The sequence below is a fragment of the Geotrypetes seraphini genome, chromosome 15 (genome assembly GCF_902459505.1).
Source record: "Geotrypetes seraphini chromosome 15, aGeoSer1.1, whole genome shotgun sequence".
Classification (NCBI taxonomy): Eukaryota; Metazoa; Chordata; class Amphibia; order Gymnophiona; family Dermophiidae; genus Geotrypetes; species Geotrypetes seraphini.
In genome coordinates this window covers 65,824,667-65,843,163 of record NC_047098.1, presented here as the reverse complement: position 1 = coordinate 65,843,163, position 18,497 = coordinate 65,824,667, and the positions used below count along the sequence as shown (strand labels likewise).

At 44.6% G+C, this 18,497-nt stretch overlaps 1 protein-coding gene across 5 annotated transcripts in view; it reads left to right on the top strand.

Moving 5' to 3' along the window:
* RNF43 (ring finger protein 43) overlaps nucleotides 1-18,497 on the top strand; it is a 126,037-nt gene that overhangs the window by 78,841 nt on the left and 28,699 nt on the right. For 3 of the 5 annotated variants that reach the window (XR_004537116.1, XM_033922163.1, XM_033922160.1), the window contains exons 3-4: nucleotides 12,024-12,098; nucleotides 17,745-17,876. Coding sequence is in view for 4 of the 5 variants with exons in the window: in XM_033922163.1 (XP_033778054.1) it covers nucleotides 12,024-12,098; nucleotides 17,745-17,876 (207 nt within the window). In the remaining variant the exon portion in view is untranslated. The remainder of the gene's footprint in view (nucleotides 1-12,023; nucleotides 12,099-17,744; nucleotides 17,877-18,497) is intronic. The other 2 variants (XM_033922161.1, XM_033922164.1) reach the window with 2 other exon arrangements.

Below are 18,497 nucleotides of genomic sequence, written 5' to 3'. Positions count from 1 at the left end.
TTTGAAGGAGTGGCAAAGAATAGCTGGAATCATATCAAATAGATCCTTACAGCCAGGCAAACTCAAAGAACCATCAACCTGGGCTTGTAATTGCTAAATATTTAAAACTGCGATATCCGGTCATGTTTTTTATATAAGTATTCTGGCAGGATGAGGTTGGGGTAATTATGATTACGGAGATCAATTATTAAAATTTGGTTAGGAGTCTGAAAGGTAATTTAGGAGGCTAAAGTTTCACTTAAGGTGTAGAATGCGCTTGCATTAATTGGCCATTTTGCTGTAGGGGGTTCCTGCCCTCATGCCCCCAAACCATGCCTGTCATGATGGATGGAGTGCCTAAGTGGTGAGAGGTGGAGAGGGTGTCTCCATGGGGAGGTGTTGGCGATAAGTAGGGTGCTTCAGAGTTGACTGTTTCTGGGGATGAGTGCATCAGAAGGCTGTGAAGGGGCTGATGATTCTTGTCAGGGAGAATAGTGGTTGGAGGGCAGCGTGTTGTACATCAGTCAGAATGCAGACTACTCTTTTGTGCTTCTTGCCTACCTGTTTTCGGTCTTTTCTTAACCGCCTTGCTCTTTTTCTCTCTCATGCCCCCCTCCCCCTTTCTCACCTCGCTGCTTCTGCTCCTTGCCCATCCCTTTTCCCTCCCCTTCTTGCCTCATACTTCAGACACACTGAGCCGTGGCTTTTGCCTTTGATCTCACAGCTGTAAATCTTTGCCTTGTGACCTCTGGCCACTTACCTGAAGGCAAAGACTGTAATTGTGGAAGTGGAGGGTGAAGCTTCCTAGGCAGTGATTCTTGTAGTTCCTGTACCTGTTGCCACACGCTCTGCCTCCCCATCTTGCTCAGATCAAAGGCAGAAGGCATGAGTAATGGATAATCTCCAGAGTATGTGCCTCCCTCCCTCCACCGAGAGAAGTCATTAATTCCTCAGGCTCAGCCCTGCCTGTCCTGTGCCAGGAAGACGGAGAAGTGGCCGACACTGCACCTACCCACCCTCACAACTGGCCTCATCTATCACAACCCCCCCTCCCCCACAATTTTCCTCCTTATGTGTCGGAAAACACCCTAATGAGGATTCTTGCGTGTGAACAGTGCCATGAGTTCTCATTTTCTACAGAGGTTTATAAACTTTGTCGCATGTAAAATGCTGATTTGCAGTCATAAAGGGCCCCTTTAAAAATTTTCTTATACATAAAAGCATTCATTTGACTTATGGTAGGCACCTTCAAGGGAGGCTATTGTGCAGTGTCGTGATCTATTCTATGCAACAGCATTTAGAATTTGCACTAATATTTTATAGACACCCAGACTGTCACTAGATGCTTTTAGGACCCTCGCACACAATTTAGCCTTCACCTCTATATCTGCATATCTGAGCAGCTTAGGAGCAGGAATCCATCTACTGTACTTGAATCTGTAACTTGCCTTGAGCTTGGATTTGGAAAAGCCAATAATTAAATCCAAATCCCCAATCCATGCTCTCCGTTCCCGCAGACTGCATGTCTCCACGAGCAGTCAGTGCCTTGACTTTGCACTTCTCACAGATTGTGTGTCTGTACCAGTTAGCTGTGCCACAGCCCCCCTGCCTCCCACGGGGTGTGTGCACAGCCCCCTGGCCTCCTGCAGATGTGTTCCTTTGTAGGAAGCAGGGCCATGGTGTCCGTGTGTAAGAATGGCGCTGCGGTTTCCTGCTTAGGAATTGAATGGGCTACCTTGCATTTGCTGCACGGGAGCCGCTGCTGTGGTTTTGTAAAAGGAGCTCTATCGGAATTGAAGAAAGCGTGGGACAAGTGCATAGAATTTCTAGGGAGAGGAAGAGATAGTAGGAGGCATGGATGGGCAGACTGGATAGAAACAAAGAAACATGATGGCAGATACAGGCCAAATGGCCCATCTAGTTTGCCCAACCGCAGTAACCATTATCTCTTTCTCTCTCCGAGAGATCCCACGTGCCTATCCATGGATCTCTTGAATTCAGATACAGTCTTTGTCTCCATCACCTCTTTTGGGAGACTGTTCCATGCATCTACCACCCTTTCCGTAAAAACGTATTTCCTTAGATTACTCAGGAGCCTCTCACCTCTTAACTTCATCCTATGCCCTCTCATTGCAGAGTTTCCTTTCAAATGGTCTTCATCTGCCTTCATTTTTCTCTGTTTCTTGATGCACTGTTTCTTTAAGATGCCCTGGGTAAAGGGCTCGTTGAGCTTATCCTTGTGGCTGCAGTGTGAATGTAGTGGGGTTTTTCTGCATTTTTCTCTTTAGTCATTATTTTGCTGGAACTCCACAATTAGCCCTGTGTATAACAGAATGCAGCATTTCGTACCTTGAAGCATATGTGTGTGTTTGCATGTGTTAGTCTGCTTTTTGTACGTGGTCGAGTAATATTGTTATAACCACTACCTACCTCTGATGTCAGAGATGCAGAGCCAATGAATGAATGCACTTGTTGCGCGCAGACTTTGTGGGTACTGTATATAGGATGGGATGCCAATGCAAGTTAAGATCATAAGAATTGCCATACTGGGACAGACTGAAGGCCCATCAAACCCAGTATCCTGTTTCCAACAGTGGCCAACCCAGGTCCCAAGTACCTGGCAGAAACCCAAAGAGTAGCAACATTCCAGTGCTGAGACTGTGATGTCATAATACCTCATTCCACCAATGCCTAAGTGCCGGCCTCACCAGCGATGTCCCAATGGCTTGATTGTCCTATACTTGACTCACATAAGAACATAAGAGTTGCCATACTGGGACAGACTATGAAGGCCCATCAAGCTCAGTATCCTGTTTTCCAACAGTGGCCAATCCAGGTCCAAGTACCTAGCTAGATCCCAAGGAGTAAAACAGATTTTATGATGCTTATCCTAGGAATAAGCAGTGGATTTCCCCAAGCTATCTCAATAATAGCCTTTGGACTTCTCATTTAGGAAATTAACCAAGCCTTTTTAAAACCCCACTAAGCTCCTGATTTCACCACATTCTCTGGCAATGAATTCCAATATAGCAGCCGTGGCTGCCATGGGGAAAAAGTGTGATTTATCAGACAGTGAAAAAGGTATGATCATCGGCTACTGGGCCAAGGGCATCAGCATTTCGGAAATGGCGGAGTTTGCAAACTGCTCAGGGGCTGCTGTGGTTAAAGTGTACCATGAGTGGACAAATGGAACTTTTTCAATGACCTGATGTGGTAACTGTAGGGCAGCATGAACCATCGATGCAATAGGTGAATGTTGGCTGCGCAGGTTGGTTCGGCCAATCAGCACACTACAGTGGAGCAACTCACCATCCAAACAAACCAGGGTACTTCCAGAAGTGTGTCTAAAATGACTGTGCAGTGAACCCTGTTGCGAATGGAGCCCTGGAGCAGACTGCTGGTGACTGCATCCATGCTCACGAGGGTTCACCACAAAAAATGGCTGCAGTTTGCAGAGGAGTACTGACATTGGACTTGCACCGAGTGGCAGAGGGTTGCCTTCTCCGATGAGCCACGTTTTGAGCTTCAAATGGATGGACATTGGCGTGTCAGGGGTGAAACTGCCAAGAACAAACACCCAGCAGCCATTGTTGGACATGTACAAGCTGGTGGCGGCAGCATCATGGTCTGGGTCCCTTGATACCTCTGAAAGGCACACTCAACCGATATGGGTATCTCTCCATCCTCACCAATCAAGTACACCCGTACATGTTAACGGTCTTCCCTATGGCTGATGGGATCTTTCAGCAGGACAATGCGACATGTCATAAAGCCAGAATGTTTGCAAGTGGTTCGCAGAGCCCGACCAAGACTTCCAGCTACTTCCCTAGCCTCTGAATTCCCCAGACCTTAACCCAATCGACCACATTTGGGACCACTTCGATCAACATATTCGATGACTGGATCCACCAGCATGCACCCGTCAGCAACTGTCGGACACACAGCAGTCTGCAGTGCTCCAGATACCTCTAGCAATCACCCAGCATCTTATTGAGTCACTCCCACAGCAACTGGCTGGTGTCCGTGCTGCAAGAGGCGGTTATTCTGGATATTAGTCATAATAATGTGATGTGACCATGTATATCTCTGAAATGTTGTCTTCATGCATCCATTTGGTGTGTGCATGTACACACATACAAACATTTCTGCTCTGAAGGGCTGCAGGCTAGAGGACATGTGTCCTGTACACACTCAGCTGTCAGTTCTGGGGCCTGAAGCTGTTCAGTCACTTTGAAGCTCCGCCAGGCTACGGGTGGGGACAGGAGTGTCTGGGCCAGAAGCAAGAGAGTGCAAGCTGAGCTGAGTTTAAAACAGGAGTCCTATATGGTTTTCTCTGTGCATCCATTTCTCCCTGCCTTCACCCTTATGATGCTTTAAAATCCTATTTTTACGTTAAAAGGAAGAGTCAAATTGCACGGCTGAAGCCCCTCCCCCTCTTAATAAAGAACTGTAAATCGTTGTATACAAGCACATGACCTTAAACCTTATGTTTTATCCCTCCCCTTCTTTTATGTAATGCAATTTCTATCAATCTTTTAGGAAATCGGTAAAGGCCTATCTTTTTGACAAATTTGTTAGCTCATAATCTTCTCCTGTACTTTTTGCTGTTTGTACTCCACTGGTTGTCGGTTGTCTCTTTATTATGAATCGCTTAGAACTGTTACGGTATTGTGGCATACAAAAAGAAAGTTGTTATTATTATTATTATTTACCCTCACGCTTTCTTGTTTAAGTGTCCCATCCCTTAAATTTTATTTAGAATTGTAAAGGTTTTACCAGGATTTTGTAGACAGGAGCATCACCAGCGATGCCAAGCCCCTTCCTGTAGCCTTGTGTTGGCAGCTGAGCTAAGAGCTGCAGGGCAAGAGAGAGGAAAGAGCTGTGATGGAGTGCAGGTGGTATTGAAAAGATCCCGTGCAGGAGTGTGATGAATTCACACAGAGGTCATCGTTAAAATCTCCCTAAGTCTGCAGACGAAGGGCTCCTTTTACTAAGCTGCGTTAGGGCATTAATGCGTGGAATAGCACGCGTGCGCTAGACGCTAACGCCAGCATTGAGCTTGCGTTAGTTATAGCTGCATAGCGCACCTCAGGAAAAGGAGCCCTAAGTTCCCCCAGTTCTGGAGGAGGAATGGGGGTACTTTTTTCCTGCATTGTAACAGAAGCAAAGTCTGCATGGAGATTTATTTTTTGAAAGAAAAGCTACACAGACACATTCAGAGGCCATGGTCTTACCTAGTTGTTTTCTTGACCACTTTGAATTTGTTAATAGAAAACACCCTATACGGCAGTGGTCTCAAACTCTTTGCAGGGCCACATTTTGGATTTGTAGGTACTTGGAGGGCCTCAGAAAAAAATAATGAATGTCTTATTAAAGATATGACAATTTTGCATGAGGTAAAACTCTTTATAGTTTATAAATCTCTCCTTTTGGCTAAGTCTTAATAATAATATTCTCATTTATAGCTAAACAGACATATAATCAAGAAACAGTTTTATTTTACTTTTGTGGTTATGATAAACATACCGAGGGCCTAAAAATAATACCTGGCGGGCCGCATGTGGCCCCCGGGCCGCAAGTATGAGACCACTGCTATACAGGGTTCACGGATATTTGACTTTCCATCTATTAAGGGATGAGTTTACAAACGCTTCTTTGGCAGAATTCTATCTTATCAGGCCAGTATATGGGATAAACATCTTAGTAATTTTTTATTAAGTTCCAACATATATCTGGCATTTAGAAAATTGTTAGAAATATACTTGTTTGGTAATTTTTTTAAACTAATGGATTGTAATTTACCGTGAATGTCCAGTATCTTTACTTTGTAAACCGCACAGAACTGAGAGGTAGCTGCGGTATGCAAGAACATAAGAATAGTCTTACTGGGTCAGACCAATGGTCCATCAATCCCAGTAGCCCATCCTCACGGTGGCCAATCCAGGTCACTAGTACCTGGCCAAAACCCAAGCAGAATTATTAAAGGGGTGAATATGTCAATATTGCCTTCTGTGACACCAGGGAGGAGAGCTGATCTCGTGTGCAAGAAGGAGGCAGTTATAATCTCTGCTAGACTAGGAGATGCCCTCATATCCTTGGTTAATGTTAGGGACATTTCTTGAACTCATCTGAATGATTTTATCTCAGTTCTGCTGTTGACAAAAAGTTGTCTTTTAGTTGATTTTGGAGTGTTCCCTCTCACCCATGGCTGGGGGTTCTAGCATTGGATTCAGGCAACTCTTTGCAACTAAGGGCCGGATGCTCTAAAATCACTGTTAAAATCCTGTGGGTTGCTGTGGTGTCGGTAAATGGTCCGATTTGAAAACGCCGTAATCCCATCTGATCAGTCATTGGAGAAAGTGACCTGGCACATGTGCTGAGTTGGCAGGCGAAGCCCTGAAGCAGTCGCCTGCCATTCAGCTGTTCAGAGCAAGAAGAGTACTGGTTTGTTTTTTGATTTTTTAAATGGTCAGAGATGTTGCACTTGGGCCAATCAGAGTTTTAGGCCCCTCCCAGTGCATCACAGGAAGCACCGGGAAGGGGAAAGCCCATCATTTTGAAGAAGCAGGCCTGCTGGCAGAAGGAAATGGGCATCCCTCCTGCCAATCTTCAATTTAGAGGTATGTGGGTGGGGGTTCGTGACAGGAGGTAGTAGGCATCAGTTTCAAGGGGGGGGGGGGGTCCAGATGGCCGAGCCAGGAGGGAGTGGGCTTCCCTCCTGCAGATATATATATTTTTTTTAAAGTTCTGGGGTTGTAGGCCGTTGTCGGGGGATGGTCTCCTGGTATGACTTTTGGGAATTATTTTTAATGGAGACAGATATTGTACATGTGTAACACACACCAACACCCCCATCTGTGCCCATTCAAAATTTTAAAAATCTGCTGATCGGGGGGGCTTTTTTTAACACTATCAGCACCTGTCAGAGATTTTGGAGCATTAAAAACTGACTCTTCCTTTTGTGACTCATCTGGGTATTGATCGGAGTGCTCATGAGCTCATTATAATCTATTTACATACAATTATCAGAGGCTGCTACAAGCCATGAAAAAGACCACAACTTGCCGTTTTGTGCATCGATAGCTCAAATACTTTGATTCGAAATAGGTTGAAACTGGTTTAGCGTTGATCGTTCAAGACACGGTAAGTTTTTTAGTATATGGGCCTGAGACTCTGTATCCAAGAGGAGCAAAGAGTGAGGGGTGATCCCTTTATGAGTAGAAACCATAAAAGGTTAAGTTTTACCTGCTGTCCCAGAACCTTGGGTCAGATCATTTAAAGAAATGCACCTGGCCCCAAAGCATGAGAATATCAAACCTTGAGGCAGTATGCAAGATTGAAAGGGAATGTCTTGGGGTTGGACAGCCTGAAGGATGTAGGAACACCTGTGCAGACTCGGAAAGATTAACAACAAAAAAACCCACCCCTGACCACCATCTGAAATTGTAGGGGGAAAATGTGAATCCTGCCCAAAGTTGTAGAAGAGAAATATAAACCCTTTACGCAAATCTCAGAGGGAGGGGAAACCTGAGCCACAAGTGTCCTGATATTTTCTCTCTCATCATATCTGTTAACGCCTAAATTGCTTTGCTGGATTTATAGAGACTATGGCAGCTGGACCATGGTAGGTATCATGACTTAAACTGTATGAACAAGGCTGAACCTTGGGCTTTCCCTGTTGCCAGAGATCCCTTGTTCTCCCTGTGCCATCATGTATAAGGAGCCTTCAGACTTGCTCCCTGCCCTGCTGTAAAAACCTGTGTGGTACTATTAGATCCAAGATGAATGGAGCCTTCTGGGTGTATCCAGGCTCTGGGGGATTTTACTTCAGCTTTATAGTCAGCAAACCATGAGTCCATGAGCCGGAAGTTATTGGGAAAGGGACAGGGACAAATTTCAGTCTAGTCTGCACATGAAGGCTCCAGGTGCCATCTAGTGTTCTTCAAGGAAATAGCAGGCCACAGGGACTGTTTAGCAGGTGTCACTACCAGAAAGTTAGTCACCTCCATTAGCAGGCTTGCTATGTTCGGCAATGTAATGTTATGTAATGTATCATTTATATTCCACCAACTCCCTATCCTGTTTAAAGCAGATAACATCAGAAATGGAAAAAAAGAGACGTTTACAATATGTATTTCTTAAACAGATATGTATAAGCATTTGAAAAAGGAGAAAGAGGAATTCAAAGTTCTTAATTCTTTTGGTAGACAGGACCAGATCTGAACTGCCTGATGATAAACTGAATTCTCTAGAGCAGGAGTGTCCAACCTGCAGCCCAAGGGCCGCATGCGGCCCCGGTCAAGGGTGATCCAGTGTTTTCCTCTGCTGCCCCCGGGTGTTTACCGTCTTGCTGGCTCCCTCCTCTGTTATGCTGCAGCGTTTGTGTGGCCCCAGAAAAAACTTTTTTCGGCTAATGTGGCCCAGGGAAGCCAAAAGGTTGGACACCCTTGCTCTAGAGCCTGGTTATAGCAAACTCTGGACACTGAAGGAGTTGCAGGCTCTCGATGATCCAATGCTCATAGGGTCTGAAAATAGGCTAATTAGCTAATTAGGACTTGTACCTTCAGAAATGGTGTAAACCATACAAAGCCAGCTTAAAACTGATACAAGTCTGTATAGGCAACCAGTATGAATAAGTCAAGGCAGGAGTAGCTATGCCTGATGTCTTTAAATGAAGAATTTGTTTTGCTGCAATACTTTTTGACGTATCCAAAGTAGAACAAAGTGGGGTTTTACATTTTTTAAAATAAATTTCCAACAAATATATAAGAAAACAAATAAAAATGGCTACATTAATATTATAAATCACAGATGAATAAACAGCAACCTTGAGAATTAAGAAGGTCAATGACTTGTGGATATATGAGTACAAGAAATGTCTAAGATGGTCCAGCTTCTAATGAAGGATGATAAATAATTATGTTTTAAAGCTATTATTCCTTCATACTTCCTATATGCACATAAAGTATTCCAGCATTCATGGTAGGAGACATATGTGGCGGTGCTATTTGCAACTGCTCCGGGATATGTGGCTGATGGTATTATTGTTTAACCGTCGTCCTTTTTTGACTTTTCACCACTGACGGCCCTATTTGTGGTTTGTCGCCCTCCTATTTTTTCTGATCCCCGCTCCTGACAAAGGTGACGAAACGGAGCTCCTTTCAATCTTTTCCTTCTGGGAGAATTCTTATTGTGAGCCAATTCCTTTTTTGTTATTTAGGTTGGACTTTATTGGCTACTGAGTCCTTAGGGTTTTTGTGGTTAAGCTCTGATATTTGGGCCAGTGAAGGAATACTAGCAACCGGTCTAAAATGTGATGATAGAAAGAAGAGACTTAAGTCATTCATCTCCCTCTGCTAATTCCTGATCTGGCAAACACTTGAGATGGAGAGGAAGAGATGCAGGAAACCTTTCCTGTTCTTTATAGTTTTGCTCCAGTGAGCAGAGTTAGAAATGGGGTCTCTCATTCAGTGACTGCTCAGTCCAAGAGACACTCGCCTCTCATCAGGACTGCTCAAGGCTTGCAAGAATGTTTAATGCTTTCTATTTAATTTTTGTAAAACAGTAAGTGCAGCAGGATGAGAATACTTTACAGAGAGGGTAGTGGATGCCTGGAATGCACTCCTGAAAGAGGTGGTGGAGAGTAAAACTGTGACTGAGTTCAAAGAAGCGTGGAATGAACACAGAGGATCTAGAATCAGAAAATAATATTAAAAATTGAACTAAGGCCAGTACTGGGCAGACTTGCACGGTCTGTGTCTGTGTATGGCCGTTTGGTGGAGGATGAGCTGAGGAGGGCTTCAATGGCTGGGAGGGTGTAGATGGGCTGGAGTAGGTTTTAACGGAGATTTCGGCAGTAGGAACCCAAGCACAGTACTGGGTAGAGCTTTGGATTCTTGCCCAGAAATAGCTAAGAAGAAAAAATTTAAAAATATAAATTGAATCAGGTTGGGCAGACTGGATGGACCATTCTGGTCTTTATCTGCTGTCATCTACTATGTTATATTTTACTATGTTATATGTAACTCTTGAGGCCCCCAGGGATCCCATTCCAAACCTTCCAGGTCTCCTTTGAGTAATTGTAGGCAAAGTCTTTCTGAAAAATCACCAACATACTGCCGTGAGGTATGCCAACCCTATTTAAGTAACCCAGATACACCAGAGGGAACGGAAGACATAAGAAGGGATCTGCAAATGTTAGAAGAAAGGTCTAATATTTGGCAGTTGAAATCTAATGTGAAGAAGTGCAGAGTGATGCATTTGGGGAGAAAAAAATCCAAAGGAGCTAGGGGGGTGAGAAGCTGGTATGCACGGACCGAGAGAGCGATAGTGACTGAGAATCTCAAGGCACTGAAACAATGTGACAAAGCAGTGACCATAGCCAGAAGGGTGCTGGGCTGCATAGAAAGAGGAGTCCCCGCTTGTGTTCAGTTCTCGCTAAGAATGTGAGAAAACTTTGAAGTGGACCAGAGAAAGGCGACAAATATCATATCGGGATCGTGCCGAGAGATGTATGGCAAGAGACTCGAATACCTGAATATGTATAGTGGAAAGAAGGGATTGAAGAGATATGATTCAGATCTTTAAATACTTGAGTGGTATTAATCTACAAAGAAATCTTTTCCAGAGATGGAAAAGTGGTAAAACAAAGGGACATAATATGAGGTTGGGGGGTGGTAAACTTAGGAGTAATACCAGGAAATACTTTTTTCACAGAGAGCGTAGTGGATACCTAGAACACCCTCCCTGTAGAGGTGGTGGAGGCAAAAATGCACAGGCTAGACATAAAGGATCCCTTAATAGAAAGAGAATAGAACTGAAACAAAACTTGACCGATCAGCAGCTATAACTTTATTTTTGATGTGCAGGAGTTTTGCTTAAGTGGCAGCTCCAGCAGTGGGGAATAAAAGCCATTGCTGGATGGACTTCTAAGCTCTTTTGGGGACTGTCTCTTCTGTGTTTTCATGTACAGCACTGTGTAAGTCTAGTAGCACTGTAGAAATGATTAGTAGAAGTCTACGGTCTGTGTATATGGCAAGACAGATCAGGATGGGCTGGAGTTGACTTTGACAGCAAGTCCAGCAGTGGTATGGTGAAAATAACATAAGACTAGCCCTACTGGGTCAGACCAATGGCCCATCTAGCCCAGTATCCTGTGTCCAACAGTGACCAATCCAGGTCACAATTACCTGGCAGAAACCCATAGAGCAGCAACATTCCATGCTACCAATCCCAGGGCAAGCAGTAGCTTCCCCCAAGTCTGTCTCAATAGTGGACTATGGACTTTTCCTCCAGGAACTTGTCCAAACGTTTTTTAAAACCAGCTAAGTTAACCACTATGGCAACGTGTTCCAGAGCTTAACTGTTCTCTGAGTGAAAAAATATTTCCTCCTACTGGTTTTGAAAGTATTTCCCCGTAACTTCATTGAGTGTCCTCTAGTCTTTGTAATTTTTGATGGAGTAAAAAAAAAAAAATCAATTCACTTGTACCCATTCTACATCACTCAGCTGATGCCGGATGGACTTCTATGGTCTTTGTTCCATATGTGCGCAAAACGGAACAGGATGAGCTGGAATAAGTTTTGAAGGCGCCTCAGTAGCTGAGAAGTAGTTCAGGGTGGCCATATTTACAATCTGAGTGCTGAAAATGACAAGAATATAAATTTTATGCCATATTTATACCACCTTGCATATCTCTGGGGGAAGGGGGGCAGAAGACATCTTATAGTAGAACTTAGCAAGGAAAATGTAGGTAATAATATACTGGATTATTGGTTTAACATTGCCTTGGGCAGACTGGATGGATCACACAGGTCTTTATCTTCCATCATTTACTATGTTACTATACCTGATCTGTGCAGTGCCACCATGCCTCTTCTTACCCTGAATCATCTCAGTTGCTGCTGTCTCCTCTCCAAATTCAATATCTATTAAGCTGTCTATAAGTATTTCTGTCTGTCTCCTACACCCTGGTGATTGTGTAACTGGCCTAATTGCATGTGACTGCTGTTTGTGCTCAGTTCTTTTTTCTACTCTTGAAACAGGCAAAACTGGCGGGGGAAAGAGGAGCAGAAGCCATTCTCTTCGACATCACAGATGATGAGGGAGCCTTTTACCAGGTACAGACAATGCATAGAATGAGATCCCAAGATACTGCCATATGAGATATGGATGGGACAGTACATGGCAAGGGCAGTGAGAACATATATATCAGAGGTGGGGAGGGGGTTTATATTGTATACCAACAAATAATGTTGGATGGTTGATATTACATGATGTAAAATAACTGGAGTTAGGAAGGATGATATTACATGCCATGACATACCATTCTGGGGGAGAGTAGAGGGTGATTCCATGCATTGGGGTAATTCTTCCAAAAAGAAGATGTTGGTGAAGTGTTGTGCGAGTCCTCTGTTTTGCTTTACAGCAGAACAGTGAAACAGGACTCTGTCTTGGTTTATCCTAATGCCATATGCAGGGTTTGTTCAGGTGTGTTCCAGCACTTAGGATGGAGTAGTGATGCAGCTGTCTTAGTCTGCGCCAGTCCTTCGCATGGAGCAGTGAAACTAGTGTGAACTAATCTGGAGCAGATTCTATTCAACATCTTTGTGAGCAATACTTTGAACGTATGGAGAGAAGACCAAGTGGCAGTTCTACAGATTTCTTCTGGGGACACTGCTGAAGATTCTTCCCATGAGGAAACTACGCCTCTAATAGTGCACCTTCACAGATATAGGTAAACATTTTCCATTTCCGATATAGGCTGAAGAAATGGAGCAGGATCCTTAAGATTGGGGGTGCCTGGACCCCCCCAAATCTTTGGAGCTTTGAAAGATTCTCTGGCCTGAAGGCCCTCCCAAGAACTGACAATATCACCTGGAAGCCCAAAAATTACCACAACCTGACCCCCTAGGGGCTCGAGGTCTGCTGTCCACTAAAGACTTCAGCTTACACTGGCCATAAGATCATCCAGACTTTTCACAAATAGTAAATATCCCTTAAATGGTAATTTACTCAAGGTCACCTTGGAGGAGGAACTTCCTGTCCACTGTCTGATCCACAGCATCCTGTGTGCAGAAATGGAATAAGCAGACATTTTGCTTAGGACTCTGAAAAGGTCATACAGAGAATCAGCTACATAATCCACTCCAGCCATTAAAAACTGGAGATCCCTTCTGACAATAGTTTCTGGATCAAGGCGCAACTTGGAGTGGCAAGCCCGGGTGACAAAAGACACTGCCACAACTGCTTTCAAACCTGAGGCCACGGCCTGAAAGAGCTTCTTATGAACAAAATCTAGCCTGCAGTCCTGGGCATCCTTTAATACAACACTGCCTTCACTGGGAAGGGAGGTAACGCTTTGTAACCTGCACCACAAGTGAATCCACTTTTGGAGGAAAATAAAGCTGGTTAAATTCTGCATCCATTGCCTAGAGCTTTGCCATGGCTTTGGCCACCCGAAGGGCTCCCTCCAGAACCTCCCAATGGTCTGTGAGCATTTTGGTAATGTCTTGATGAGAGAGAAAACAGGAGGTCTATGCCTTTGTGCTGCTCATAAGTGAGCACTATGTAGCAGAGGGCTGTAGAGTCTCTTATCTTTAATTCCTGGAGGGATTCTGTGATCACCTCCAAAAGTGCTTGAAGCTTAAACAGGGGCCTCCACCAGATTTGGATCTGACCCCCCTAGAGACGAAGCAACATCACCTGCTACAGAGGACCCTGACTGGAAGAGTAATGGTATTGAAATAGAGCCCATTTCATCCCAAACATCCTGACTGAACTTCCCCATCTTGCACATGACACTGTTGTAGGGCCACGATCTCCAAGGGTTCTATGCAACCCTTGTTAATCATGTAAGCTTCAAACATCTTATTGATGAATTCAGGGGGAAATCCCTGACCAGGATATCCAGACAGCCCCTGCAGACGCTCATGAGCTCCTTTCTGGGGTTTTGTGGCAACATCGCAGCTGCACTTCACTAGGGACGCACTTGCACTGCTCCCAAGTTCAAGTCTGGACTTTTTTCCTGGTCCTTGGACCAACTGGGCAGTAACAATCCCACCCCCACCTCCTCACATAGTACGTGGAATATGGACGAACCTCAGATGGTTGTCCACCACAAATTTGAAGAGTCCATTATACCTGTTTTAAGTAAAATCGAGATATTTTGAGGCAGATAGAGACTTATTTTCAAATTGGAAAATCCATGATGGCTGCCATGGCACTGATTTTAATGCCAAAAATGGCCTGGAGGAGTTATATTGGGTACTAAAAGTTAGCAATTTTAGGATTTTAGAAGTGGGGGGATCTAACTGTATCCCTAGAACCCAAAATAATCAATTTTATAGACATTCCCCCCCACCACCACTGATTTTGTTTTCCAGGCTGTCTGCCTGTTACTATCTGTGCCATGCTGTGTGCTTACAGGGAGAACCTCTGCTTCAACAAGCCTGGAATCCGGACTGCTTGTGCCTTCTGGTTGCCACTCGGGCCCAACGAACTAGATGGAGACCTCAACCTCCAATGGATCACATACAAGCAAATGTGTGTGTGGGGGGGGAAGCAGTTGGCCATGGAGCCTGCACTCAAGCCCACTGAGGGCGAACCTGGGGCAATCCTTGCTCCCAAGATAATGATCCCTAAATCCCAAAACTGTTAGTATAGGCTGTCCAAGGGGGTGTATTGTGAGACAGTTTGATCCTTGGAAGCAGACACTCGACCTCAGAGTCTATGTTCTTCCTCAGCCAAAGTTGTCCCAAAAGAGGGATCCTCTGCAGCACTGAAAAGCTTTGGAAATGGTTAGAAAAAAAGATCATATTTAAGTGAAAAGAAATGTGAGTAGAAAAGCCAGGCTCCTGCCATCTCTCTTGTAGAGAGACAACTGAGGAATTGGAGCTCAAAAAGATGGGAGGCAGAACAAAAGAATACTAATGAAGCTCTCTATGAGAAGGGATTGACTACCTACATGTTCAGAAATGGCGTGTCTGTTGCACTAGAAGTATGGCCTATTGTAGAAAAGAAAAAAACTTCATTACAATTGTACATACTCTCAGTTTATGAAGGGGCAGAAGAGATGCCCACTCCCTCCTGCCACCGGATGCTCCCTTGAACCTCCTCATGTGACCCCCCCCCCCCCACAGTACCTTTGTGTGAAGAGAGCAGGAGGGAGGCTCGATCAGCTCTATGGCCTGCCGATCCAAAATGGTGGGCCTTTCTCCTTGGTACATCATGCGATGCACAGGAAGGGACCTAAGACCCTGATTGGCTCAGACGCCTAAGGCACCTCCCAAGGGGCAGGACCTTAGGCTCCTCCCAGTGCATCATATGATGCACCAAGGAGGGGAAGACCTGCTAGTTTGGATCGGCGGGCCTTGGCGCTGCCTCCCTCCTGCTCTCTTCAGACAAAGGTACGGGGGGGGGGGGGGGGTAGGAGGAGCATCCAGTGGCAGGAGGGAGTGGGCATCTCTCCTGCCTTTTTTGGAGGGGGGAAGGGGGGAGAGTAGGGGATGGTTCAGGGGTGACACCTGTCATGGGGGGGGGCCTCCGTTGACAGGAGGGAGTGGGCATACCTCCTGCTAATTTTTTCTTGTGCGGAGGGGGTGTCGGCCTGGCTGGATGGAGTAGGCATCCCTCTTGCTGATTTTAGCTGGCATAGGGGGATGGGGTCTGTCCCTGGAGCGTCAAGGGGCTGATGGGGGATGGCTGTCAGCAGGGGAGAGCTTTTCTCTTGTTTTTTTAATAGGGCAGATATTATGCATATGTAACACACATACAGCTTCTGTACCCATTTAAAAAAAAAGGTTCCTGCCCTGAACAGCTGAGTAGCAGTAGGCCACTTCGGGGCTTCCCCTGCCTCTTAGCTGTTTGAGCTTCTCCTGCCAGCTCTGCACATTTGTAAGTGTCATTCTCACAGTGATCAATTGGACGGGAGTGACAGAGATTATGACGAACCTCCATGTGAATCATTTGCATGCAAAATTTTTAGTGCATCACTAGCTCTTTAGAATGGGCCAAAAATCGGACCGGACCCACATGGTCTTAGCAATCCTGTTTAGTGCATCTAACTCTGAGAACCCTAAGCAAATGCATTACAAGGAGCTCAGTAGTATTTAAATGAGCTCTCCTTGTGATGCAAAAAAGGAAACACCCTCCTTTTACGGGGCAAAATTTTCCAGCAGGTCTAGAGCTGCTGGTATATTTTGTGTGTGTGTTGTGTGAGTACATGTCCGGCACCAATGTGCAGGACACACGTGCACGAGAGCTGCATCCGTTTTTCAACTTTTCTTTTTTTAAGTTTCAAATCACTTCTTCCCTGCCTGTGATCAGCTGAGCCAGCACTGGATACTTGATCAGTTGAACTGGCAGGGGAGAAGAGAAAAGCCGCCATCAGCTCAGCCGGCACGGAGCCACGTTCAGCTACCGGCTCTGATCTTGGCTTCGGTGCTGGCTCAGCTGATTGCAGGCAGGGGAGAAGAGTTTGCAGCGGGTAAGTGACGGGGGGGAAGAGCTGAGCCTACCAATTTGCTCTTCTGAGCAGGTGCCAAGCACAGTTCCTCCCCTTTTTATCGGGGCTACTTTGCACAAATAGCATGCATATTATTTGCATGCTATTATGCTGAGCATCACTTGATAAAAAAGAAAAAATAGCTTCCAACCCAGTATTTTTACCGGGTTGCTGGAGCTTTGGGAATCTATCTCTTATTGTGTTTTGTGTATTGTACCATACCATACCATATTGTTTCTTATACCCCATAAATGTCAACTGGGAATCATTGTGGCTTACATAAGATTAATAAGGTTAGCAACATAGACATTATGAATCATAGCAAGACTATAATGAAAACAGATACGTTTTTAGCACCTTCATAAATTGAAGATAGGAGGATGTCTGACGTAAGCAGGTCGGGAGGCAGTTCCAAATTTGGGACCTTGATACTCGAAGGTGGATTCAAAGAATGATTTCCTCCGAACTTATGTTATTTTACATTGTTCCATGTTAATTGTATTAATCTTACATATTGTAATCTGCTCTGTAGTCTTTGGGGAGGGGTAGTCTATTAATCTAAAGCCTATTTAAATATATGAAGGGCCGCTGAAAAGTTCGCAGCCCAACCAAGAAGAGAATGATGTGGAGCCATGAAATTTACGAGTTATTTCACACTTTTCTTTTCAGTGATATGAAATGAAACAAAAAGTGTCAAGAAAAGTGTGGAATAATTTCTAAGTTTCATGGCTCCACATCATTCTCATCTCGGTTGGGCTGAGAACTTTTCAGCGGCCCCTTGTAGATAAACAAAATATTGCAGGGTCTGCACCAGAAGCCTTTTGACATGAGACTAAAGAAGTACGGTAAATAGGCACAAGACGAGACAGTAAGGCTGTGTGACAGAAACAATTTCGATACTGATAATGCACTAGATGCAGACTTTTTTTTCAATTGGAGAAATTATACAATTAAGGACAGTGTTGGGAAATATTTTGCTCATGTCAGCACAGATGGTGAGATGATGTAAGATACAATATTATTTTAGTAGTGTTTTTATTCAATAATTGCATGAGGCCATGAGTCGGGCTCATCTTTTGGGATTCATCTTGCTCTTTCTAACTGCATGAGGCCATGGATTAGTTTCATTGCAAGGGTAAATTTCATGTGTGAATCTGCATGAGGCCATAGATCACGCACATCCCATGGAGCTATCTCAGGTGAATCTCTTTACTTATACTTCCATTAATCACCCAACTGGCATCCTTCCCTTCTTCCGTAGTTGCAGGAGGCCATGGGGCTGAGCCATCCCGTGGTGCTGATATCGGGGCGTGATGCTGAGCTTCTGATGGAAATGGTGAACAACAACCAAGAGGCTCAGGTGAAGATCGAGGTGAAGGAGCAGCCAAAGTGGGTGAGGCTCACAAAATACTCCCAACTGAGATTGGCATTGAGTCGGTGTAGGCTTCAAAAGATTCCATCTCCTTCATTCACTTCACAATACCCACTATTTCTTGAATCGTACTGAGCACAAAAGCATGAGAATAATCCTGTTTTGTTAGGACTCACCTTATCAATAACATCTTGCAGAATGATCTCTCTGAAAGACATCTGTAAGGTTGCTGTAGAGAAGTATTGGAGATCTCTTGTCTGTATTCTCAGAGGGAATACTGGGAGGTTACTAACATTCTTCTGTGCTTTATTCATGCTTGGTGGGTATTGGGGAGCGGTGGGTATTGGGGACCTGCGCTGTGGACCATCAAGTAATTTTTCTTAAGTCTATAGCCATAGTTTGATTGTAACAAAGTTTGGCTTTCACAGCTGCTCATTTTGATGTTTTAGGCTTAAATTACTCATCTTTTAAAGCCATGCTCAGGTATGGGAGGTAGTTTCCAATTTAAGTGGCAGCTAAATTTCTATATTTAGGAACTGTATAGCTCTGGCATGTGATTCTGTGAGCTGTTCTTACACATTTTTTTTTTACATGCACTGCTTTTTCCCTTTTACACTCTCTCCTTTCTTCTCCCTCTGCCCA